The sequence below is a fragment of the Semicossyphus pulcher genome, unplaced genomic scaffold (assembly GCF_022749685.1).
Source record: "Semicossyphus pulcher isolate SPU_LCO1_2020_fin unplaced genomic scaffold, fSemPul1.0.p SCAF_6, whole genome shotgun sequence".
Lineage (NCBI taxonomy): Eukaryota > Metazoa > Chordata > Actinopteri > Labriformes > Labridae > Semicossyphus > Semicossyphus pulcher.
This window is the reverse complement of record NW_027211737.1, coordinates 27699559-27726503: the sequence shown is the minus strand read 5'-3', so window position 1 is coordinate 27726503 and position 26945 is coordinate 27699559. Positions and strand designations below refer to the sequence as shown.

The window sequence follows — 26945 nt, the reverse complement described above, 5'->3', positions numbered from 1 at the left end:
GTCACTGGCTGGTAGTCACACCTCATTGGCTGACTGATTAATGGCGGCCATTATTGTTGTACAGCAGGGAGATAACGGCGTCGTTTAGCTAACAGTCTGGGAGGCTGCTGATTAAGACGTTGCTAACAACATGTGCGTACATGGCACATCTGTTAAGGAGAGTCAATAACGACAGGAAGCTCCTGACGCAGCAGACAAAGCCATGATAGATGTCTATTGCTAAAGTGGAGACACACAACTGTCACATCATAGTCTTATATTGGTGCGAAGAGGCTACTGTGATGGTACTATATACAATATGATGTTTATGTCGTTATGCCATGGTAGTTAATTTGTATTTTTGCAGAAAGTGTTACAATAAAACTATTTAAACTCTGGCTCAATCACCAAATGACAAAACAAATTCATGTTAAATTTAAATCCTATTTTCATGAGAACCTCGAAAAGGGTAACTGCTTTAGAGATGTCCAAAATTGATGGTGTATATGCACACATAAAGATGTGACAGATTACTTCCTGTTTTCTAACATGTTTTCATTTTCAATGGGGATTTGTGAGAGCCCTGAGCTCGTATAAAACCGTGAACAAAGAACAGGAGGATAGCAAAAGAAAGAGTGGTATCTCTGCAATCCAGCTGTATAAAATAAAAGCTTCACTCAATTATTTTCTATCCTACAGCTTTAATGAAGGAAATTCAAAGCAAACAAAAGGCGAGAAACAATAATGAAGACTTTGGAAACACTGCATGCAGCTCATACTAATCTTACACTTCTGTTCTGAGCTTTTGTTTTTCATTTCCCAAAACAAATTTTCATAATTCACATAAATTTGCCGCCACTAAATCCTATTTTGGAGTCCCTCAAATGTACGTTTGATTGGTGGTTAATGTGTATGCATCTGTCTCCCTCTTTCCTCCTCCTCACCTTTGGCCTTCTTGCCTCCAAAGCAGCCGGCATCATCCTTTTTCTTCCTCTGTGGTCCTGCCGATCCAGGAGCCTGAAGCGATGAGGGGTCCTGGAACTTCTCGGCCCCCGGCACCTCTTTGTGGACGTGGTAGGACAGGTTCCTCATAATGCAAACACAGTTCTCCACAGACTAGAAAGAAAAAAGAGACAGTAGTTATCATCAACAAGAAAATCCATGTGGAACTTCTAATCTTCGAGACAAAAAACTGAGGGGGGAATTCACGAAGAATGAATTGTGGCCACTGATAGCTCAGTAAATTTGCCCTCTGCTCTGTCTCAAGGTCCGATTCACAAAGCAAATTGCAGATCAGTGCAGTTTGCTCTTGTTTTGTGTTGTGAAGAGAAGCTGTCTCTACTCTCTGCTGCGCGGTGCTGCGCTCTCAACTCAGACCTCCATGCACAGATCGATGATGAGCAGGGGGAGGAGGGAGCCGCTCTTTTAACAGTTTATGGTAAAGTCCAGACTCGACAGGTGTTCATTAGTTTCACTGTCTGTACCACAGTTTCATTTTTTAAACGAGCGTGCAACAGCAGTGCGTCCGTATGATTATCCCCTTCCTGCGTAACGGCTCCACACATGTGGACAAAGTGTGCCCGTGTGCCGGGGTTGAGCCTCGTACAGCCCCGGACTGATTGGTCTACCAATTACAATAATAATGACAATATATTATCAATAGAGTGTATTTACAGACAAATACATTTTAATCCCACAAAAGGTGGAATTGTCGTCATGATTACTGGAAGAGTGTGACAGCACTTATGATACTGCGCCACAGTTACCACCAGCTCTCTGCAGACGGTAATATTTTCACTCTAACTGGTGCTGTTAGCGCTGCCGTTTGTGAATTAGGTGCTATTTGCCACGAGGTTCATTTACATAGAAAGTGGCTTAATATACCCCCAATGTCTGCATAATGACTCATTTAAATACGCGCAAACGGCACCTGAGCGCAGAGACGCTGTTTGCTCTGCAGAGGTTGCACAGGTATGGAGGGTGCAAAAGCCGTGCAACCCTTGAGTGAATTCCCCCCTGAGTGTAAGGACAGCATCCTGTACAGTTATATATATTAATATTTGGGTGAGACAAAACGCTGTCTTACCTTGTTGTCCATGTCTTTCTTCCCTACAGCTGATTGGAGAGCGTGCAGCAGGGCGTCCACCAATCCCTCGCATTCCCTCAGTCTGCGCCGAGCCTCTGCCCCGTCCGAGCTCACATTTCTTTAGGAAAGAAGTCAGACACAGACACATGTAAGAAAGAGAGAGACAGGGCTGTAGAAGAGCATCGAAAACATATATAACTACAATGTTGACGGGACATACAGCCTCTCTGAAACAAGATGAAATAGGATTCATAATTCATCTCTTCTGCCTGAGCAACTGCAAACTCTGCAACCATTCGGCAGCCATGAATCTAATTTTAGGACGACTGTTTGGAGAGATTTGTACAATTTAAATTTCAGACTAATGCATGTAGCTTGGATCCGTACAGTATTCAAACATTTTTATTGCTAAGTTTAGTTGCCAAAACTCAATACTTGTAATCAATATCAACAACCTGTGTGCAATAAAAGAGTGCGCAACATTAGCATCATCTCAGGTTTAAAGATTCCTGAACTGAAAGTTTACAGACTGGATGATGAGAGTGGAATGTATAAAAGTTATATAAATCCAATATCAACAACAAATACCTGTCTAACCCAGCCATGTGATTCTCTGTGTGTTTGCATGTGACCCATGACCTTTAGGCTCCTATCTGCCTCAAAACAACAATATAATTAAACCCGTCTGCTTCAGGAATAATCTGAAGGAAATCATTAATGTAAATTATTTTGCAACAGAAGGAAATGCCATCCACATTATGTCATGGTGTGGCTTGAGCACAGCTCCTGTCAGCACAGCAGCAGAGCCGGTGCAGTCTTAGCGCAGCAGTCTGACTGACTGTGAAAGGCGAGGCTTTAAAGAGGGTTAAGGGATAGCTGGGGCGCCCCGCTCCTCATAGGGGACTTCATTTATGAGGGCTTCCAACCCACATAATCCCATTAGCAGACCCCCAGTTAGTCCTAGGGTAGAGTGGCAGACACAAACAGGGGCAAGCAAAGCCAGAGCGCTGTATAGTGCTGTGTGGACTGAAACACATATCACAGCCAACACTGCTACACAGGTGGATGTTTAAGTTCAACATAAAAGGGCACAACTGTAAAGCCATAATAGAGTATTAGTAATTGGCCTGTGCTTACTAATTATCAATTTACAAGTACACCTCCACCCACACCACCTGCTTTACACCTTGTCACCTGCTTGGCCAGTGTATGAGCATCTCTGCAATTTGTGAATAGAGAACAGACCCCCAGAACCGTCCCACACTTACTGCTAATTAAATCTCAGTTTTGCTAGAGACCAGGCAGACAGCACCGTCCATCTGGACCTGCTCATAAACCAAACCCATCCGTCTCCAGCTGTCAGGAAACGGTCACCACCTCTCCTGTAAAAGGATCCAAAGGAGCGGCCGTCCTGGATTTATTTGACAGGAGTGTGTTTGAGGGCAGACAGACAGAGGAGTTTTATTGTCAGCTGTTTCATTTCCAGGAGTCTTTCAGGGAGCAGTTGTCTTGGCGGAAGCTTTATGGACGCTGCATATGTCAGTGGAGAGAGCGAGGGAAGGTGCTGCTGTCGCTGCACAGGTTATCTGCTGGTGGAGTGTTTAGTTTTAGTGAGTGTTAAGAGTTGGAAATGATTATTGATCTGAGTTTACCCTCTGTTCTTTTACCTTCTCATTATGTGAACAACTGTTATTAAGAAACCCAGAAATCACTGATAATTAATGATAAGGTTTTGAAAAAACATTATTTTACAGAAGCAGTCCACCTTGGATTTTTAACTTGTGACTTTTATAAAACATGGCAGCATGGCCGTTTAAACATGGCCGTAAGTAACATTGTATACATTAGTCCTATTCTCAGTAACATAATTGTGGATACTGAAGTTTAAGGCTATGTTGTGCAAATTTGCATACATATGTTTATGTGTTAACTGGTTGAATCTGGATCTTTTGTTGTGTTTAAAAGCTAATTTTTAAATGTTTTAATGAAAACAATTGCACATGCAACATCATGCATTGATATTGTCCCCCTTCTAATAGCTTTACCCTGCATTCTTGGCAACTCCCAGTGCAATTGTTTACTTCAGTTTACCATATTCAATGGTCTTATCACAGATAGACATTTTTTTAAGCATATATGACAGCAAGAAACCAAGAGGGGGCGCCGGTTTAGCTCAGCGGTTGGAAAGTGCGCCCCATGTGCAGAGGCCGCAATTCTTGGTGCAGCAGCCCTGGGTTCGACTGCCACCCGTGGCCCTCTGCCGCATGTCTTCCCCACTCTCTCTTGTCCTGTTCCCCTGTCCACTGTCCCCTCTCTCTAAATAAAGACATAAAAGGCCAACATATACAGTATGTATATATAATATAATATATTTAACAAGCAACCAGTCCTTACAATCTAACTGGGTTTTTAGCCATACCAGTGGCATGGCTCCAGTGATGGCAAAGTCAGTCTCTGAAAATAAGCTAATCTAGCGACAGTCCTGGCCCGTCTTGGCAATCATTATAGGAACCAAAGATAAAATTGTTTTTTTTTTTCACCAGTAGCAAGAAATATATCTCGGAAGACATATGCATACATTAAATTAAATTTGCAGAAATGTGGGATTCCTTTGTGTTTAACACATGCAGGAGAAATCTTGGTCATTTATCTGATTAGCCCTATTCAGGCTAATATCAGCAATATTGGTGTATTCCATTGGTGTCTTTAACATTTGTAGATCTGGAGCAACTTTAGAAATTAAAAACACTGCAAGACATGTTTCTTTTCTCTTAACAGCTGAAAGATTGACTTCCAATGACATCACTGACATAAATCATGTTTAGTCTTATATGAAGATACAACACAAGGATGGTGTTGCAGCTCTAAGATGAACCAGGACGCTCTTTTCTATGACAACCAGGTGCAGACATTGAAGAAATATATTTATCCTGGAGAGCACAAGGTCTTTTATTATTAATCAGGAAATAGATAGTTCTGTGATAGGACTGGTGTCACTGTGCAGATTCCCCAATGGATCAGTGCCATTTTGAAAAGGGCTTCAATTTTTGAATCATTCAGCCCATCAGATTGTGCATGTGCACCATTCTTGGTTGCATCTGAAAAGCAGGAAAATTAGTCCTTTTTCTGGTCTCATTGTGTCTGGACCAGTGACGGCTGAGAGTATTTCATTATCAGACGGTAAAAGAACGAGGAGGTGTGCATTCAGAGGTCCGTCTCTGTCCGCTCGGAGACTGACAGCCTGTCATTGTGATCTGGACGTGTCTTTAGTGTGTCTGCTTTATCAGATGAAGAGTGGGTGTGAAGGTCACTCAGAGTCATGTGGCCATCAGAGGACAATAGAGCAGCTGGGACGAATAGACCGGAGCTGGACTGATGGAGACGGATGGAGATGGATGGAGACGTGGCCGACCTCTGATATCGGCCTGCAAGGTCAATGACAAGACGGCAGGACCATATGTGTACCCCTGGGTCTGTGTCCTTTAGACTTTATCGATTCTGGATTCATTTGTGATTCAGCGTATGGATTCTGCCTCTTGGTTAATCCCTGTTTTAATTCATTGTATATTATCTGAGACAGAACACCAACTACAATATGTTACAAGGCAAATTCATCTTTACTATCAGTTAAATGTTGCTGCTATAACACTATAGGATGTTTTAGTAAAAGCACAGGTGTGCAAAAAAAACTTAATGATGGCCGAATTCCAATTAGCAGCTTCAGTTAAAGGAAGTTTCCCTCTATAAAATTATTGTTCTGGGAAGTGCTGTGTTGACCTCATATTGTTTGGAGGTGGGTTTATTTTGTCCTAACCGATCAGTACTGAGTAATGTAACATAAAGTTATTTGCAGTTGTCACAGAAGTTACATCATGTTGATCAAAGAAATATGCCAAGTTGCAGTTTCTTTAAACTGACTAACAACGACCTGAACAGGTGCTTCAATCTGTTATTTTCTTTATTTTTTAAAGATAATTTATTTGGCCTTTTATGCCTTTATTTATAGAGAGGACCGTGGATAGGGTCAGAAACAGGTGAGGAGAGAACGTGGAATGACACACGGCAAAGGGCCGAGGGAGGGAGTCGAACCCAGGGCCACCAAATCGAGGACTACAGCCTCTGTACATGGGCTGTGGATTTAATCACTGTGCTGAACCAGTAACCCTGGGCTGCTTCAATCTCATCTGAGGTTGTCATTCTTTTTCTGTCCATAATGTTAATCCTGCCTATAATTATCCGACTGGTGAATTTTAAATTTTGGAAACACTGTCTATAAGCGACACTCGCAATTCATTTAAAGCTCCTGTGAGGAACTTTTAATTTGTGTTGATTTTGGCGCCCCCTGTGGACAAAGTCGTACCTCTGATCTCTTTGCTGATTTTGTCCTGTACATGCTTAAGTGGTTGCTTATAACAAAAAATCATCCTGCTTTCTTAACAGTCATATGTATCACTCACTTTCAGTGTCTGCCCTGGAAAATGTAAACAAAGGCAGCGTGCAGTTAATCACTTCATCTGACACCTACAACCCGCCAGCAGTTTCAGGCATTAAAAATAACTATACAGAAATAATCAATCTTGGCGCTGATTTGCTTTGTTTGCTTTTGTAGGTCATGTAGAGTAATCAGAATTAATTTCAGTCAGGCGAAAAAATTCCTCACACTGGCTTTAAGTTGAAACAAGTCAACAGCCACGCTAGCAGCTCTGTGAGCCTGTACATTAGCAAAGTGGTCCTTTGAGCTTATTGCTAATACCAGCATGTAATGCTCCAGATGTAAAACCACTCAATTGGTAACCATAACAAACATCTTAGTTAAAAGAGCTAGCTGGGTAGATTTACATACTGACACGTAAAATAAAGAACGGCTGTTGCTGATGGGAAACTCATTAACTTTGCAGGTTTTTAGACATAAAAGTATTTGAAAACTTAAACATTATAAAGTACAATATGGTTAACAGCTATCTAACTAATAGATGTGTTGACTCATGGTGGTGCTACATGAAAACTCAGGAGATCACAACAAAACCATAAAGATCATTGTCTGAACGTCTGTTCCAACATTTTTGCCAATCATTAAAGAAGAGTTTGAGATATTCAGAAGAGGAGTGAGAACTTTAACCTGCCGGTAATGCTAAATATCACACCTGTAATTAGGATTCATCCTCAGGGCAGCAGGGATATGTTTACCTCATTTCTTAAACGGTATGGCCAACGCTGCTTCTCCTGTAGCTACAATGCTAACGGAGCTAAAATAACCTACGCAATATATAAATCTTGCCCTGAAAAAGTGGACTGTTTGCAGTTGGACACAATTAAAAATGCAATTTTATTCCATCCTCAGACAACTTTTTAATTCAGAAGCCGCTCCTGATACCCACCCCCACCCTCAGCACCACCTAAAACAATGAACACACACACACACACACACGCACACACACAGCGTTCCCCTTCACTGAGCCCACAGCGTAAACACTGTAAATAAGCCGGCCCCTATCGACAGAGGAGGCCATTATAATAAAACTATCCCCGGCTTTATTGAGGTGTAAGCTGCGTCTCTGCTGGCGTGAGTAAACAGATTCTCCCTGGCATCAGCACTTCTCCCCGACGCAACCAACCCCTGCGTCTAGCAACTGTGCGTTACCATGGAGACCTGTTGTCGTCAGCAGTGTCTGCATCGAGGAGCGAGAGCGATGGAGGGATACTGTGATATGTGACAGCGATGAGATCGGTGGCAACAGGGGCGATGAGGTTCGAGGAGAGAAACACGCAGGACACACACACGAGAAGAAAAACAGAACATGATGGAGAATAAAAGAAAGACAAGAGAAACCCACTGTGCCCCTGATGTAAAGTACCGTGACTTCTCCATGACTTTCCTCCGCTTTCATTTATTCCCTCTCGGTTCATTAATGCAGCTCTTCAACTCAGCAGAAAATGTTCTAATATCGCAAGCAAGTTTCCACACTCTGTACAGCCCGGGAAAACCAGACGGAAAGCATCTAAAGCAGAGCAATAATGTGTGAAATACATGCTGCTGCTGTCTGTCTGAGCTGGATTTGGATGTGATAATGTTCTGGATTTGAACCAGGACTCTGCGTCTCAACGTCTACTCGAGGAGACGAGCAGCCTGGGATTACAGTCTAGACAGGCTTGGCCGAACGGGAGGAGACAGCATGAGGCGTGATACACACATACACGCTTCGCTGTTATACACAGTTTACCACAGCCTGTCATCTGGAGAAGAAGCCAAAATGACAGATTTAGTTGTGAAGGTAAAAAAGAGGCCATACTCTACTTGAAAGTTAATAACAGGTATTGATGATCGGTGCATTCGAGTTGTCATCCTCAGTTGACGACAGCATTTAGGCAGAAAGGATGTTCGACTGAGCAGTTTCTGAAGTGCACTTGATTTTCTCCTGACACTTAAATTGCTTTCGATTTGAATATTAGACATTCAGCTGATTCTCTTTTGAACAAGACCTACAAGGTACTTAATTTTTTATTTTTGCCTTTATTCAAAGAGAGGGGAAAGTGGAAAGCGTCGGAAACAGGGGGAGAGAGAGTGGGGATGACACACGGCAAAGGGCCGAGGCAGGGAGGCGAACCCGGGGTCGCCACATCGAGGACTGTGGCCTCTGTGTATGGGACGCACGATTTAACTGCTAAGGTGTATAATTTATGATAAAGCTTGTAGTAACAGCATTTGACCAGCCCTGTTTATGCTGCTATCGGCTAAGACTGCCGGGGGACTTGACACACTGAGCTCCTGTCTCCTCTTCTCTCTCTATCTGTATGCATTCATGTCCCCTTAATGCCTGTTACTAACCATCTCCCAGGGAGTTCTTGAGCTCTCTTGTCTCGCAGGTTCCTGTTGATCATTGCTGCAGACAGCCTGCTTGACTCCAACTGCTACACTTATTATCAGTCTTACTTATATTATCATTATTGCAGCTGTTAATGCTAATATTAGACCTGTTTGACTTCAACTGCTACAATTATTATCATCAGTCATAGTTATGTTATCATTACTATACTTGTTATTGCTCTTTGTTTGTCTCTCTCTTTCTATCTCTCCCTCTGCCTCTCCAGTCAAGAAGGATGGCTGTTTACCATGAGCCTGGTTCTGCTCGAGGTTTCTGCCTGTTGAAGGGTTTCTTGACACTGTTGCCGAGCACTTGATCAAGGTGGAATAATGTTGGGTCTCTGGCCCTAACCCTAAGATGCTCTGTATTTAGACTTTCGTTGTTGTCGTCATTGTTTGACTCTGAAAACACTTTTTTAGAGCTAAAACTACAGATTATTTTCATTATTGATTTGATGTTTTCAAAGTATTGGTTAACTTATTTATCCTTTGGTGTAAAAAAAAGGCAAAAAAGAGAGTAAAATCCCCCTTTCAATTAAAACAAACCCTCATAGACATCTTAGACATGGTTGAAGAAACTAATGTGCTCCTTCGTGCAGAAGAGGAATAAAAATGAGGTAAAGGCCTTCATGTGTTTGGGAGGAGGAGCCGGCCCTGTTTAAGCTGTGAGTGAACTGAACAACCTGAGTCTGAGCAATAAAGAATATATATATAAGACTTTTAATATCCTCACTCAGCCCTGTTTTGTCCTCTTCTGGCTTCAAGATAGGCTGAATTTAGCAAATGGCTGGCTTCACAAAGGAGATGCTGACAAATTCCCGTCTGATAATGGGGCTGCACATCATTGAGATAACTTGTTTGTTCTGTGATATTTATTGCAATATAAAAAATACAGGAAATTATACCAGATAAACGCAGTGTGTTTTCATTTACATACAGTATTAACAATTAACAATCATACTTAATATTATTTGAGTCAATTTTCTATTTTACAAAACAAAACCCACCTCCTAAGTTTATCACACTTGGTTCAGCGACTACAAATAGACTTGTGGGCTGCAGTTGTGTTGCTTAGACAGTATGTCATCTACCGTTTCTGACAGTGTTCAAATGTATGTTTAATCGGCATGACCAGCCCGGTGACGGTAACTTTTGGAAACGAAACTCACGCATCCTGCTTCCTGTCTGCACAGACAGCCTCATGCTGTGCTCACGCAGCAGGTGAACCCGCTAAAAGTAAACACTCAGCGGCACCTCTGCTCCGCGAATGGTCCGTTCATGGGGTCACTGAGATGTCGACTCGCGTAACTGCGCGTCTGACTCAATCATTCCGCCAACATCATATATGACGGCTGCAGCATCACGCACATGTTTACGGGCAAATGACAGACTGTGCATGCACAGAGTCAGATGTCTGTGCTCTGCGGAGGAGCTGCACTACTGTGATATCAGACTTTTGCTGTAGATAAGTTCTGGAAAACGTGTACGAAAACCAATCCGTGTCGTGACAACGGTAGCAGTATTGAAACCAGTATACCGCCCACCCCTACACGTAACAACAGAGAAAGAAAACATGTGAGTACAGACAGACTGAACAGAGCTTTGTTAACATGGTCGCCCATTCTGCAGATGCTCCAGTGCTTAAGCACTTACGGGGGACTGTGAACATTCGCAGGGAAATCACACTGTATGGTAACCTCAGCCAAGGTCTTTGCAAAGTGACTTACCCACTAACACATTATGTCAGGGCCTTGACATGTTTTCTTTCCACAGCGTATGTATGTGTAGGGCTTAGGTAAGGGCACATTCAAGCTATTATCTCAGACTAATGCCCCCCAGGACCAAAGCACACCTTCAGTTCCCAAAACAAATGGACCGGAGAGGGTCAGCAGAACGGCCGTGTGAGTCACACAGCTTCAGCAGTGAGGTATGTCGATGTGGAAATGGAGACCTTAACACCACTTTGGATGACTAAGAACAATTCAAGGTTTAAGATGCAGTCGATGAAATGCGTCAAAGCAGAGCAGCTCTAATATAAGGGTTCATTACTTACATATGCAAACAACACAAACGTTTCCATGTTGTTTTTCTTCCCAACAAAGTACTTACACCACTTACACTACAGGTAAGGACTTGTTGCATGAGGTAAAGATTTGCGCTGAGGGCTCACATTAGCTTCACTCAGCCCTAACGAGCTTGAGACTAACTTCATTTGTGCGATTATTTAATTATAACTTGTTTTGTTTGCAGCTAATGCTACTTATTGGCCTCAGGGTGGAGAGATAACAAAGTTACTCAGCCGTTCAAAGACCAACAAGAGGCCAATTGAGAAACACTTACAAACTGTATCCCAAAGCACAGTTAGATAGTCATCTCCTTCTGCACCATGACTGCATGTGGTCAGAAGTTAGGGGGGAAGTTTGGGGTATGCCAGAAATAACTTTATGTTTTTTAAAGTCACAGAGCAAAGTCACCCGGCAGACATCAGACATACTTCACATACATAAAGATACGACCCGAGACAGGAGGAACAAAGCATCTGCCATATCATAAATTCTCTTTAAATCTGACCCTGGGTGAACAGAAGCCCAACTGTAGTCTCATATATGTCACACCTGTCCCCAGACACAACTGCTGTCTCAGTAAAAACACACTTTAAAGGCCTCGGGCCTCATGCACTAAATCACAGCAAGTCAACAATAACTGCTATTAAACTGCCACGTCCAATGATCGATGGTTCTTTGTTTAAAACGATTTGTTTCCCATTTTCTTAAAGTAATTGCCAGTACTAAGTTTTAGAATCAGGTTAATTCAGTGTAAAGTTGCATCTAATGATTCATTTTATTATTTATTTATACGTGGATTTTATTCTACAATCAAAATGTTTAATCAGTTCTGCTGTAATATGTCAAAAAGCGATTGCTCGTTATATCCAATAACACAAGAAAAAAGCTTCTAATCTTCATACTACGGTTACATTAACTGGGTCATCTTGGGTATCTTTGCTTGAAAAATGACTGAAATCATGACAGATTATCGGTAGAGATGCTGTAAATTTTCAACTAATCTCTTTGGGTATTGAATGCTGAAATTCCTCTTAAGTTCAATGCCTCTGTACACATGGAAAAATGACAAAAACAGAATTGTTCTTACCGAGGTTTACAATACAAACAAACATTTAGGGTGCATTCACACATGACAGCTTCAGTCCAGACTTTCTGACTTTACTCTCAAAGTCCGGTTCGTTTGGAAAGGTGTTAACACGCGTTCGAACTCTGGTGCGGACCAAGCTACTGCACCACGGTCCGCTAGAAAAGAAGGGTCTCGGCCCGTTCCAAATGAACCACGGCCCAGTTTGACTTAGGTAAGAACATAAACAGTAGGAGTTAAAGTATGACCTAATACAGGGAGCAAACCAATACACCGTGCATTGTGGGTTGTTAACAGATGCTGACACTTGCAGAGACAGCCACGTAGCCAGGCAGCAAGATGAGTAGAGGACAGATGTAGGGGAGCTACGAGGTGAGGGCTATGAAAGAAATCAAACCAAAGAATTTCACCAATGCTTGTGGAACGATGTCGGTTAAAAGTAAAAAGAACTCCGACAACAAAACATTAAAGTCCGTCCATGGAGTTTTCTATCGTGGAAATTCTGACCAATCAGAAAGCAGTTTCTTCACGCATTAAAACTTTTAGTCGGCTGGTGAAAGCTGCCGTGTGAACACAAACCAAACTCGAGGCAAAATGCAACACAGTAACAATGTAGTCTTTGATTCAGATCAAACAAACAGACTTTAGGTGTGGAAAGCACCCAGAGGATTTGTGTAAAATGGTGTATTTCTGATATATCTACATAAAATCTGATCCCTGAACTTTTTCCATCTGTGATATGTTTCTCAAAATGAGCAAAAGACTAAATGTGGACATTATATTCAGGGATGAACATCAGCTTCACTCGTGTGTCGTTTTCTTACCTGAGGCAGCCGGACGTGTTCTTGAACACGGTGGTCCACTCGGCGTCGCGTGGCTTCGAGTCCTCGTTGGGCTCGTGCTCCCAGCCCGAGTGAGGGATAATGACCTCGTTGGTCATGGTCTGCAGGCCGTGGTTGATGATCACCATCTTCAGGGGCTCGTAGGACGACAGATTCCACAGAGTTCCTGTAAGGAGCAGAGGAGGGAGGAGAATAAAAGATTAAAGACATATTAAGCTGTTGGTGATAAGGGGAAAGAAATAGGTGATTTAAAAAGAGGATTATAGAGAGAAATAGGGAGGATATAAGAAAGGAAGGGATGAGACGGAGGAATGGATTGGAAGAGGGGATATATAGAGAGACATTAAAAGAGAGGGGATTTTGTGCAGGAATTACGAAATGGGAAAAAGAGAGGGTTCAGAAGAAACATGTGAGAGGGGTGATGCAATATAAGGACAGCTGTAAAGCACAAAAACATACTGTACTCGCAATCAAAGCCATATTGGCAGTAAACCACTAAACTGCATTGGTTGTACATTAGCCGGTTATGATATCAACAGGCCATATTGCACTGTATACAGAAACCACAGCATTATAGCTTTACTGTTCTCCCATGAGGGCACAGCTGACTAACACGGAGCTGTAATCAATACTGAGCGTATAGAAGACACGTGCTTTTTTTAATACTCTCATGACATGAACTATAAAGCTTTGCCATTTCTCAACTACAGCAGTATTAAAAGCAAACTGGACATTAATGCACACGTATTCTGCAGCGACTGTGTGTGCAGCATCAGTTTAAATTAACTCAAACGTATGGTGTGTATCCATCCTCTCCTCCTCTTCGTCCAAACAATCAAAGCAGGAGAAAGGACGTTTTCTGTTTACCTGTATGTCTCTGTAACAGAAGGACTATTTTATACTCCTGCTGAAATTGAGCTTGGTTTCCTGAGGGTTTATAAAACAGACGTAGGCAGACAGACAAAGCCGAGAGGAGGACATTTTTGGCAGCATAGCCACGCAGCGAACCCTACCAAAATAAAACGTGTGTTAAAACATCAGCATCAGACACGAGGAAGCTCAGGAGCGAGGCAGACGCTGCTTTAAGGAGAACAAAAAACATGAACACTTTAAAGTCCATGTTTGACAGGCGCTAAGTCCCTGTTAGTTTATTAACCCATCTCTCTTGTCTCAAACAGCCTGCACTGCACTCACACGTTGGCAAAAATACTTTCACTCCCTTTAAGGTAAAATAAGTAGGATTTTCCTAGAAAAATAAAATACACATTTTTACAAATATAATATAATATAAATCCTCACTTATGGGCCTCTATACATGTGTGTTGGTGAGTGTGTGTGCAGACCCTTGTGAGACCCTTCCCTCTGCATCTATTCTGTTGTTTTGCTTTGCACGGGACGTTTTCAGGAGGGGTGCTGTTGTGGTTCCCTGAGCCAATCACAGCGCACAGGTGAGTGTGGGAGTGGTTCAAATTAGCATCTGGGCTCAATTCAGACTGGCAAACATGGCAAAAGAGCGATGCAGAGTTGGCCTTCTTTCTGTTGGACAGGTAGGTGCCTCACACCGGGTAGGACAAGCTAACCGGCGGTTAGCATGCTAGCGCAAAGCTAAACGGCGGTTAGCATGCTAGCGCAACAGTAACCGCCAGTTAGCATGCTAGCGCAAAGGTAACCATGATACTCGGCGGGATATGCGTGTTCTCGCATGAGAGAGTGAGAGTGAGCTTCTTGTGACAAAGAGCCCAGGAGGAGGGGCCCAGTTTGAATGTGTTGTTGACAAAATGCAAGGAAATATCCTACATATTATACATTTAAAGGTGTATTAAAAGCATATATATAGACACATTTGTGTTGACTTCAAACGGGTGGTGTTTTTTGATCGGGTTAGGTAATAATGAGAGGGACAGAACATCAGAAACACCCATGTAAGCACTGACTAGAAGTATATTATTATTATTGTGGTGAAAACTGGGACAATTTGGTAGTGAATGTTGAAAACCAGGACATTTTAGTATTTTACAAATATTTGTTAGGACTCTGGACACCCAGCTTGAAACTGGGACAATCCCGGACAAACAGGTGATGTTGATAGGGGGTGCTGTCCCACCACATGCACACCTACTTCCAACTCTCTCGTATCCTTTAAATTGGGGCATTTAGCTGACATTTTTATCTGGAGCAAGTTTAAACAAGTTTTTTATTAGTCTGAAGTAGGAGCTTACAAAGTCTAACACTATAATCATAAATTAAAGTATGCCAAATTAGCCATTAGTATATTCTGTTTGCAATGTTCCCCTGGATGTACATACAATCTCTTCAGATTACTCTAAGACTGAAGAATACTTAAAAATGTGATAATTATCAGGCAGGTTCTGCAGTTAGGGCCCTTTTCTCTGATTTACAAGTGGATTTATGGATATTTAAACTTTTAAGTGCTGCTGAATCTAAAAGTGTATATATCAAAGTACAACAGCGAACCTCCTGTTGTTTTTAGAACACCTCTATGCTCCTGCCCCTTTCTTCACACAATAACTTCACCTCACTTACTTGCAACCCCCCAAATCTCTCCTTCTTCAGGAGTTAAAACATATCATTTAAACCCCGCCACACAAACACACACACTCACAAGTGCTCAAAGCATATATAAATACAGTGATACAGTGCACACACACGCGCGCAGACATCCCCAGTCTGTGATTCCCTCTTGCCCCACGATGACAGACCATTAGCAGAGCAGTGAAACTGTCACACTTCCTCGCCCTTTTCTTTCAAACAGTTTCTGTACATTTTCCAGATGGTCAATATTTCCTCTGTTAAATCATGCTCTCTGCACACAGGAAAAAAAATCTCTGCAGACAGGCCCGGGCTAAAAATAAACCCAGTCCTTCTGGTGTGGTTTGCCTGGAGAAAACTGGTTTCCTTCAGACGTTGACAAAAGGGAAAAAAAAAACTCATTAGGATAATCCGCACACAGAGTTTTGGCGTTATTTTTAGCTGCTGACCTTTGCTACTTCAGCCCCTCTCTGTCATATTTGTATAATAACCGTATTATCTAACCCAATGGAAACCCTGAACCTCCCACTGTGGTTACAGTTGATGACTAGACTGGCTTCCTGTGTGTCAGAGACGACCAGGCTACCAGCGTCGTACTGGGAAGCTATTAGACGTGTAAGCTGAGGTGTGGCTCCGCACTGGGACACTTTCAAGTGTGATGCAGGATGTTGAACACACGTGAAGCCAACTGTATGTAACTCTGTATGCTAAGCAGATCATGTTTAAGTACAGTGAGAAGACTTATCATTTTGTGTGTGATCCTCATGTTGCTAAATTATTTTATTCCTTAAAGATCCCTAAATAAGATGACCATAAATAACAGCACACCCTGCCTCACAGTGTCCATTTGATTCACAGAGCCTGATGGGAAGAGGACATACTGTATGAACGCGGCCTTACAGACCAATTTTGGGGCCAAGTGACCTCCAAAACCCAAAACAGCCAATATTCAGGTAATCACATTGTTCAATAACAGCTGGTTGTGCTTCGTTCTTCGTGTGTTCACTGTACATTTTAAACCTCTAACAAATTCAAAATGGATTTTCTTTTAACAAGCACTTTCACGGTCCGCTGAACTTGGAGGAAAACAATCTGCAATGTTATTTAGAGATATGGATGTTCTTCTATCAGCATAATTGAAGCTCAGATTGAAAATATTACACAAGTGTTTTCTACATGCTTGTTTTCTTTCTTTAATGCATATTATTCAACCAGGGTTCAGCCTAGGTGAGTGTCCACGCTCTATTGTACTACAGGCTCCACTGTTTCGACCCTGAAGTGATTTCCTGGCACTGTTACAGCACGTTTAAGTGCTGTAGGTTAAAAGTGATGAAGTGGATCCTGTAAGTATGACTCACCCCACTGAATAGAAGTTTGTCACACGCGTACACACATATGTCTATTACATTTAATTGCAACCTTCATTAGAGATTACTGTATAATTTACATCAATATTGGTGAGTAACCTGAGGGGTTTAACTCGATATGTACAGATGTAACAGCCTCACACTGAGGGAATCTTAATGTAAACAAGCTGAGGTCCTATAGACCAGTGGTTCTCAAAGTGGGGTCCGCGAACCATAGCCTGGGGGTCAGCGAAATAACTATAATTAAATTATAATAAATTATAAAATTGTGCTGTATCATTAAAAACTGCATGTCTACAGATGAGGACCATTTGCGCCAATGAAACAAGCATGTTGTGTCCATTACTCCCGCCCACGTTAGCTTTGGACCATTAGGAACTGATGTGATTGTGACACATTGAGTCAATCTGTCATGAATCGCTCAACTGACTCAGGTCACAACGAACCGTACCTGCGGCTGTTAGTTTTCTGAAAGCTTTTAAGATCGATTATTTCAAAAGTATAAATGCTGTCGAGTTGATTCCACAAGCAACTTGAATAAAATGAGCCTCTGTATTATAAACGTGGTATTAACATGATTTAAATTGAAATGTTTGTCTGCTTATCACTATGCGAGGGGTCTGAACTAATCACAAATAGTTCCAATGGCATCTAAGAGTGCAAATGGTACCAAGCATATGCTTAATCAGTGTTACGATTATGAGGGGGTCCTTGGAAAATGCTCCCGCCTGTAAGGGGTCCCTGGCCCCAAAAACTTTGAGAACCCCTGGTATAGACGAGCTGAGGTAATGTAAGCATTGTCCTTTGAAAAGTGTCAGAGAGACACTAGTTTTTTATGTGAAACTCCTTTATCAAGTATTTTTAACTGTTCTAATTACCAGGTCTGTTTCTGTAAAGGATTTTAACCTTAATCTAAAAGGCAACTGGACTTTGTTGTCTTTAGGGTGAGAGGTATGCCCCTTTGCCTTTTAGATTAAGCTTCAAATTACCTGGAGGACGGAGAACCTACAGACTTTTTCTAAAGGAGGAGAACGATTTACACTGAGCCAACGCTGATGTAAACAAGCTAAGCTATGCTAAGTCTTTTTCCTCATCGCAGAGCTCTAAATGTTCTTCCTCTAAGAACAGTTTTTTGTGTGTAAATGTTGCACAGTACTAGCACATCAGAACATACTGAATGCATGCATGCAGGAGTAAGGACTAAAGCTACATAACTAAGAATTACGAAAGCTAGCAAGATGTGACAGAAACAGTCAGAAACTCTGTTTTTGGTCTTTCTATACGTTTCCTGTAATGAGGCTCTTTTACAGTATTTTTAGACTTTTAGCACGCACTGAGAATTGTTCTTAGAGCTGCAGAGTCAATTCTGTCGTTCAATTCAACCACATGCGAGGATGAGATGAAGAGCCATCATCCAGGCATGAATCACATTAATAACAAATGTGCTCTCTTGGTGGGTGTATGATGATATGATGATAGCTAGCTAGCATTCATGCCTGCCTGCCTGCCAGACAGCTTGATTACCTTCACTGTTGTGTCATTAGCATCAGCTTTACTCGTGACACACAGCAGTCAAAACACGGGGAACGATGTGAGCTAAAGGAGGAAAAGCAGTTAATGAGGAAACTTGTGACTGAGGGACATATTTTATACTATTTAATATGCTGCAATGTGCCACAAATTTTCTACTGAGGAGGAAGAAACAAATAATCTGTTAAATAAAAGCTTCTTATTCATTTGTATGATATAAGGTTTAACATTAAGGCTTGATGTAAAAGCCTGGTGTTGAACAAACAGCCTACTTTAAGATTCACGCTGTGAATGTTAAGCGTTGTTGTTCTACATCATCATAAAAGAGGTTCAACAGCCCGAATCCAGCATAGATGAAAATGCATTTCTGTACAGAGAACTAAAAAGATATTGCAGCATCTATCTCTGACTGCACATACCCGAAAAAGTACTTTGCAAAAACAAACCTCAGATACACCTGAGTCGTTCCCAGGAAATAGAGATACCTAACCCTGGATGCAAAATGTACCATCCGACCATGCAAACTTTCCCCGCCATCACCTGCAGTGTTTCAGCTGAAACACAGCTCAGCCTGTGGAATCAGTCAGCTCCACGCTGATCACACAGCCAGAGGGGAGCAAAAGGCACGGCTCTTCTGTGACTGTGATCCATCACGTACGACAGGCACACAGCCCACAGACACGGTGTCATTTAGGATGACAGAGCGCTGTGGAAGTGACGATCTCCATCCTGCGTCCTGCCACCGTTTCAGGCCGCTGACTCTGTATCAGGTTCGGTCTATTTGCTGTCCTCTGTCAGCCTGTCACGGGGGAGTGTTGGGGGTGTCCTCCTGTTTTACAGAGCTGATGCAGATACCGTGCAATTGTGATGTCGAATTTTCCTTTTACACCTGAACTATACATACGACCAGATCTCACTGTGTTCTTAATGATATTTACACTGCCCATATAAAGATCTATTTTTCTTATGGATCTTAATAGCAGCCTTGGCTGCAGCAGTGCAAAGGTACAAGACCTGTGGCACATGCAGTTAGTTAGTTACTGATGTTATGGGGGTGTCAGCTGTCAAAAATGTTCTCATCTAATCGTTAAAAAAAAGGAGAACTGCTGATGGATAACATCTGTAGTCTGTTCAAGTTTGGGTTAGAATCCAGATGTGGGCTCCTGTCCAAACATTTCAAACACAACAGATCTTGTGACACTCCTTCGTCTACAGATATTAAAATCTATTCTATGGGGGCTTTACCTCAGTGGTTAGAGCTCAGGCCCCAATACACGGATGCCACAGTCTTTGATGCAGCGGCCCCAAATTCGACTCCAGCCCTTTGCTGGATGTCATCTGCCACTCCTCCCAATACTCCCTGCTCCGTCAATAAAGGCGAAAACGACCCAAGAAATAATCTCAAAAAAACATTAAAGACTATTACAATCTATTGTTTGAGACACTGTACAAAACATCAAAGGATAGCTTTGTGATATACGTTACTTTTGTTGATGCATAACTACCATGCTTCTCTACTCTCAGTTAGGGCTGCGCAATTAACTCACAGTTTCATCTTTCTGCAATATGAGAGTGTGCAATAAACACACCAGAAAAGTCTGAATTTATCACAATGAATAAGAAAAAAATGTTTTATGTAAACTATGTCTATTGTAGGGAACCATGGCGATAGTTGCCGTGCTTTCACACTATTTTGATGAGATCAGACGAGGCCCAGGCCTGTCAGTCACTCGCAGATTAATTGGTGTCGCTTACTGGTGGAATTATTTTGGATTCAGGCAGGACATGTTGCAAACACATGTCGCTCTTCATGTTGTTATTACAATGTTGAACGACGTAATCACACATTGTAGTTTTGTCATATTGTGCAGGCCTGTACTCTGCATAGACATCCTGAAGAATGTGGGCACTGGACGTGAGCGGGGTCAGGTAGAAGATGTGAAAGAGTCAGTTTAAAATAAAAACACTGGTTTGGGGAAAAAAATGAGGTGAGAAAGTGAAAGTCTCATTCTGTGTCTGATTCTAGCCATGCAAAACGATTTTAGGGCGCTCATTGTTTGCTCTCTTACTCGGAGTTTAGCAGAGAGCTGATATAAGATTCAGACTGGTTTAGGATTTTGACTTTGGTGCAGAAGCAGAATGTGTGTGAGGAGGCAGCTAAAAATGTAACCCCCTGTATCCCCAAAGTTTCTACATGTACATGTAACTTTTCTTAGCTTGCTTGCAAACATTAGCACCAGGTAAGACCACGTCAGGAATCAACTGGTTGTGTTCATTGACAGAAGTGTATGGCGTCACTGTTGTGTCCCTGGGCCTATGCTTGATGTTTGCTAAACATCCTCAAAAACCCATCTGGCTGTGTTAAACCACAATGTTTGCCTCTATTTTTCCTGGTTGGTAACAGATATTGTAACTTAAATGTGCTGCTGATTATTAATCTTAATAAATAAACTAACGTTAACGCTAATGTTTTTTTTCATCCTACTAAAAACACATTTAGCTATGATTCCTGGACGTGTTTAACATCTATCTTAGTAGTTGTTTGAGTGATTAGAGCTTAAAACTGAAACAGGACATTTCTCAAAGGTCATCAAATAAATTCAGGATTCCCAGGAGAGCCGTAACATAAACTTCCAAGACTTCCCCACGACCTTCAGTAACTAAGTCAAACATATTCCAACATCTAAAAATGTTATTGCTTTCTGGTTTATTAATGTTGTTTATCTGCTGAGAAGAGCTCTAAAGGCGTAAACAGTCTGCTGGAGTCTGTCGTGAGGAAACCGTCTAAAAAGCAGCATGTATTAAATGAATCTGCAAACCCAGTAGTAAAAGATATTGCGAAACGTTCCTGTAAACAGAATTCATTCAGAGATAAAAATATCTTCACAGATTTCTGAGAGCATGCACACGCACTACGCTACGTTTCCCTTTCCTTCAATAGAGCAGGCTTATGAAGAGAAACTGATGTGATATGTATGCAGCAACAATCTCTCTCTGTGTTCAGGCTTCCTGTAAACCTGTGATTTGCTTTTGTTCCCTTTGTCTTCAATCTAATCCCGCCGCCGGGTGAGATGAACATGTACATTATTACCTGCCTCTTCAATCATTTGCTACCTCAGACAGAGAGCTTGACATAGCACAGCAACGCTCGGTTCAAAACAGTGTCTGTGTGTTTGTCAAAGAAGATGATAAGATGGAGACGAGCTGTGAGCTGAGTATTAACCTCCTGTTACCTTTCCCTTTACACCCCCCTCTCTCTGTGACACATGGAGGGGACGGACTGGGACCAGAGCTGGGAATGGGACTGGAGCCGAGGCTAACGCTAATTAAATTTTCCAGGCACCACTGGCAGGCATGTTGCTCCTCTAGCAGGGCTATTAACTTAGTTCTGCCCATTACCGTTCTCCTCCTCCTCCTCCTCCTCCTCCTCCTCCTCCTCCCCGATGTCCTTCCCCTCCTCACCCCGTATCCCATCCATCACACTCTCAGCGGTGAAGAGGGAGGGTGACACAGCTTAGGAAAAAAAGGGAGAGGGCATGAGAGGAGGAAGAGAAGGAGGTAAGTGGACTCAATCTGCTGTCTGCTGGCAAATGTCGGCTAAAGTAAGAGAAAAGAACATCATATGTGTGTTTGCGACCACCAGAACGAAGTAAATGAGAAAGGAATGAAGCAATATGAACACACACACCCACAAACATATAAACAGTGTGTCAATGATGGACTCAGCAGGCCGTCTCATGGATCTAGCCGAGGGACTGCAGGTATGTTTCCCCCCTCTGAGATGACGTTTTCCTCTCTTCTACGTCATCATAAGGAAAATGTCCCTGAGCTTCAGTCCCACCTTGTACGTGTATTGTTGTGTCCTATTAATAGAACACCAAGAAAACACACAATGCAAATGGTAAACAGCAGATGCACCGACTGCATTGACGACACTCATGTTTTGTTTTCGTTAACGAGACAAGACGGGACTAAAATGTTAGTGGTGGGCTGTCAGACATTTAAAACCCATGATATTTCCCCCCCACTGTGCATCTAATCTGTTGATACTGTAACTGTAACTGGTTGAATTGGTCGAGGGGCGTGTGCAGATCCTTGCAGATCCCTGAATCCGACCCAGCCATTCAGGTGAGGATGTCCCACAGCGGAAGCTTGCCAACAACGCACTCAAAATGAACGGGTACCACAAAGGTGGTTATGAACCTTCTCTTTTAACCGAAGCTTTCTTTAGGTAAGCTGGCTTTCTGTTAAGCCAGGCTTTCTGCTTCAGGCTCTGTGCACGCTCACAGAAAGAAGGGCGTTTACGCATCATTTGTCGCTTCTTCTGCACAAAAAGGAGCGATCGCTGGCTGTCTGCTTCAGTCAGACTGTTTAAATGAGAAGTGATGATAAATATCTGAAAGTTACGGTGAAAACCAACACTGCTGCTGTAACTGCACGGCTTCGTTCTCTGGCTTTACATGTGTAACGTTACTTTACAGAGGTTTCCATATATACACATAACCTCAGCCGAGGAACTATATTACCCGAGGAGAACATCATCAGGACGTTATGAATGAAAGGACGGGGCTTTACAGCCAGTTGAAGCTGTGTTAGGCTAACTGAATTAGTTTAAAGAGAGAATATGTAATTACTTTTTATTGACTACAACTGGACTAAAATGTTTTGAGCTGTTGACTAAAACTAAAGGGTAAAATTGATTAAAACATGACTAAAACTAATAAGCTTTTTCATCTGAAGATTAAGACTAAATGTAAAATAGCTGCCAAAATTAACTCTGCTTTTGGAGCAGATTGGGGTTCAGTGTCTTGCCCATGGACACTCCGACATGTCGACTGCAGCACCAGGGGATCGAATCATCAACCTTCCGAATGAGAGACAAACCTCTCTACCCACTGAGCCACAGCAGATGAAACCAGCAGCAAAACAACACACAAAAACAGAAAACAGCCAAAACAAACTGTTGATCAAAATCAGATCACCAACCCGATCAAATCCAGGCTTATTAATATTGTATCCAGATTATTTAAGAAGGTCTGGAAAGCAAAGAAACTCATGAAGCACCACTTTTTCAGCTGGTTTGAGAAGCAGTTACAATCACATTTCAACAGATGTGTCTCAAACGATCTGGCTGCTAAAATTGGCTTTCAGCGCGTCACACAACTACAACATCAATTTCAGAGCGACAGAAGTTCATAAAAGCAGCTTCAGCAGAACAAACTCCTCCATCGCTGAGTTTGTCAGAGGTGCCACAGAGGAGTTCTTCACTGTCTTGACAATGCAAATGTTTTTACAGCAAAATGACGGATCTTCATTCCTCAAGTGTCTCTTTTGTAAAGCTGCGTCACCAGCGTGCGTAGTTGATGACTAACATACGTTGTAACCACAGCAACCCATGCTGATAGGTTGGTGAAGTCTAGACACCCAAACCTGATGTGATCACATGGAAACAAGAGTGCAGACAGTCTGTCTGAGAGATCTGATCTGAGACAGAAAATCACATTTGCCTGCAGTCTGAACAAAGCCTTGGTGTCGGGCACGTCAAGCATGATGGATGTGATGCAGTTTGTTTGATCACATACTTACTGAACACTCATCGATCAGGGCTACAAGAGTAGCACTTATGTAGAGTGACAGTAATGAGGATATATCAGGGGTGGTCTTGTTGATTCAATGGATGTTTACCAGTATTATACAGGTGAGATTCTCATGATTTGATTTAAATATTGAACAGTACAGTCATCAGCGTCCTGTAGTGTGCTTCAGTATCCAACAGCTGAGTGGGGCAATCATATCGAAAAACAACAACCACATATTGGGTACGTAGTGGTACATACAGCTCTTCTGAGGTGCGTTGGTGTTGAGATGACCAGTTCTGTAGCACGGTCTTATACTAGAGGCGTAGCTCTGTTTTGGGAAGAGCTAAGTGCATGAGAGTGGGGTGGTAGAGCGAGTGAGAGACAACGGAAGTGTATGTGCACACAAGTTAGGTGAAAAGAGTGATCGGTAGCTGAATAAACAACAGAACTAATGTTCTGTTCAGGCTGTTTGTGCATAATAAAGCCTACGACTCCTCAAGACTCAAGCTGCGCTCCCGTGTCTTGCTTGCTGCTGGCGTATTAAAGTGATGGGAGTTAGCCCCGAAGCTAGCTACAGCTTCGGCCCTGGAGCAGAACAACAATAAGTCTCCCCTGTGCTTTGTGACTACGGTCGGGACGCTGAAGCAGGAAAGGTGAACAACGGCTCGGCTCGTTAAGTTTCCTCCTTTGGTTTGTAGCAGGCAGCGTGTTATCGCCATCTGTTGGAATACTTTAAACGTGAAGCATTCTGGGACTCTCGACAGCAGATTAATCATTTGTTCGAGGGCGTTATCTGATGTGCTTCAATTTTGAATTCGATCACATCATTACAGTTCCAACTATCAATATTTCACCAGGTTCAAACGATATATTGGATTTCGACTGATAAGTGACAGCCCTACAGCTAAGTGGTAAAAATGAATCTGTGTCTGCTGCCCCTACTTTAAGGGTATTTTCTGGGTCAAATATAATGTACAACAAACAAAATGTAAAATGCACTTTTAGTTCCGGCTCTATACTTCCTGATTTTCACAGTGGCCATTTCTTACTTGTCATAGTAATGCACAGGTGTAATTAATAACACTAATGATGTGTAAGACCCAGCAAGTCTGCCGGTAAACCTTTCAAGTCGGCTCACATGCAAAAAACCAAGAGCCAGGAAGTGGGATTTCTAAGTGGAATGCAGCCATAACTAATAACGTTATTAACTCCACCTGTGGTTGTCCTGCTGATGTGATGTGTCTATTGTCTGTTAGTAAAGATGAGACAGAGTGGGATTGATCGCAGAACTACAAGCCCATATTTTACTGCTTCTGCTGTATAAATATACATTAAAGTATCACGCCTCTATGTTGCAGCACTAGTGCCAGTAATGGCCCTGTTTAAGCCACTAATGTTTCCTAGTGTCTGCATAATGTTTAAATCCACCACTTGACCATTAATGCCCTGTTTAAGGTCTGAGGCTCTCGTGGTTAAAATGTAAATGCACTTAGGAAAACTTTCAGCAGCATCAGACCCAATCAGCCCCTTAATAGTTCTGCATATATTATGCAAAGTTAAGAAAACCCCTCAGACCCTTGGCGCAGACACACGTGTGTGTCTAGACATTGTCTCTCCTCTAGCTTAAAGACCTGCCATCCTGCCCTACATGCATTTTTCAACAGACAAAGGCTTGCAGCAGGCACCTGCGTGAATATCAGTCCACAAAACTCAGACATCTCCTGCAGGAAAAACAGCAGACAAATCCGCTTAATAATCTACATTTCCAGGGTGGGAATAGCTGGAGGGCACAAACAGCCCAGAGCCTACCGGGAGGGGAAATAGAATTACTCTGAACGGTACAAAGCTCTAAAAATATGAGCGACTGGTCTGTCTGTCTTGTGTGTTGGAAAATAAAATTACTTGGTTCCTTCCACGTCACCCGTTTCCCCCTGCAGAAACAGAGCTCTGTGTGGTTTTACAGGGAACGCACACACTCCTACAGAAGACTCTTAAAACACATGCACTAAGAAAAGGGGCCTATACTTAAAACCCATATTTAATTGTAGAAAAACACGGCCAACTTTAGCCACACAGGCTGAGGCTGTAAGCTGAGCCTGCATTGTGACTGGCCTGTATCACTGAAGCCAGAGCAGTGGAGATGGAAACACAGAGAGAGAGAGAGAGAGAGGAGGAGGACAAAGAGGAAAACAGCAAGAGAGAGAATCAGCCAGAGTGTAGATAATGAATGAAGGAGAGAAAAATGAGATTGAGCGAGGGTGGGAGGATAATGAGTGAGAGAGGGAAAGAGGAGAGGAAAAAAAGGAAGCCTCCCTCCGTTCTGTCCTCCTTGTCTTGTGGTGCAGGGTTATTTTTAGCTCCGATGGGGAGCAACATGGTGCTGTAAAGGCAATCATTTCTGCTGCGGCACAGTCATCGCTCACCGCGACATCTCTGTCACAGCAAAGGAAAACTACACACACACACACACAAACACATGCTTATTCATGAATTCACAATAGAATTCAACAAGGACAGGTATCACTATCAATACCTCTGCATTGAAGATGTCAGTAGCCAATGCTATTGACATGTATTGACTGATCTCTCTCTGGCCGCAGCTTCACAGATCCTCGCAGCATGAGATGCAGCTGGAATCCACTGACAGCTGCCAAACACAGCTTAAAACTATTCTCTTTCCCCAAACAGTCGAACTATCCAAAAGTATCCCCCTCTAACGTCTTGCCGTGACTTTACAAAGGCCAAGTTTCTCACTTTAAGCTGATCTCATTTTTCCAGCATGTACATTGAAAACAAAAGCCCCTTCTCAGATGACGAAGCATGCATACCAGCCAAAGTGTGTCAGGTCAAACCAATCATGTTGGGGATTAGCCAAGCACTTCAAAAGACACACACACACACACACACACACACACACACACATGAACACACACACAGCACTGTATTCCCCAGATGACATTTAGCAGGTCAAGGAGAAGAAAGACTATCATGGCGCCTGAA

General features: G+C 42.5%; 1 protein-coding gene across 8 annotated transcripts in view; it reads right to left on the bottom strand.

Moving 5' to 3' along the window:
- arvcfb (ARVCF delta catenin family member b) overlaps nt 1-26945 on the bottom strand; it is a 268096-nt gene that overhangs the window by 49840 nt on the left and 191311 nt on the right. For all 8 annotated transcript variants that reach the window (XM_069682303.1, XM_069682296.1, XM_069682301.1 and 5 more), the window contains 3 exons: nt 12902-13085; nt 2066-2183; nt 924-1095 (listed from right to left, as the gene is read on the bottom strand). In XM_069682303.1, the coding sequence (XP_069538404.1) occupies nt 924-1095; nt 2066-2183; nt 12902-13085 (474 nt within the window). The remainder of the gene's footprint in view (nt 1-923; nt 1096-2065; nt 2184-12901; nt 13086-26945) is intronic.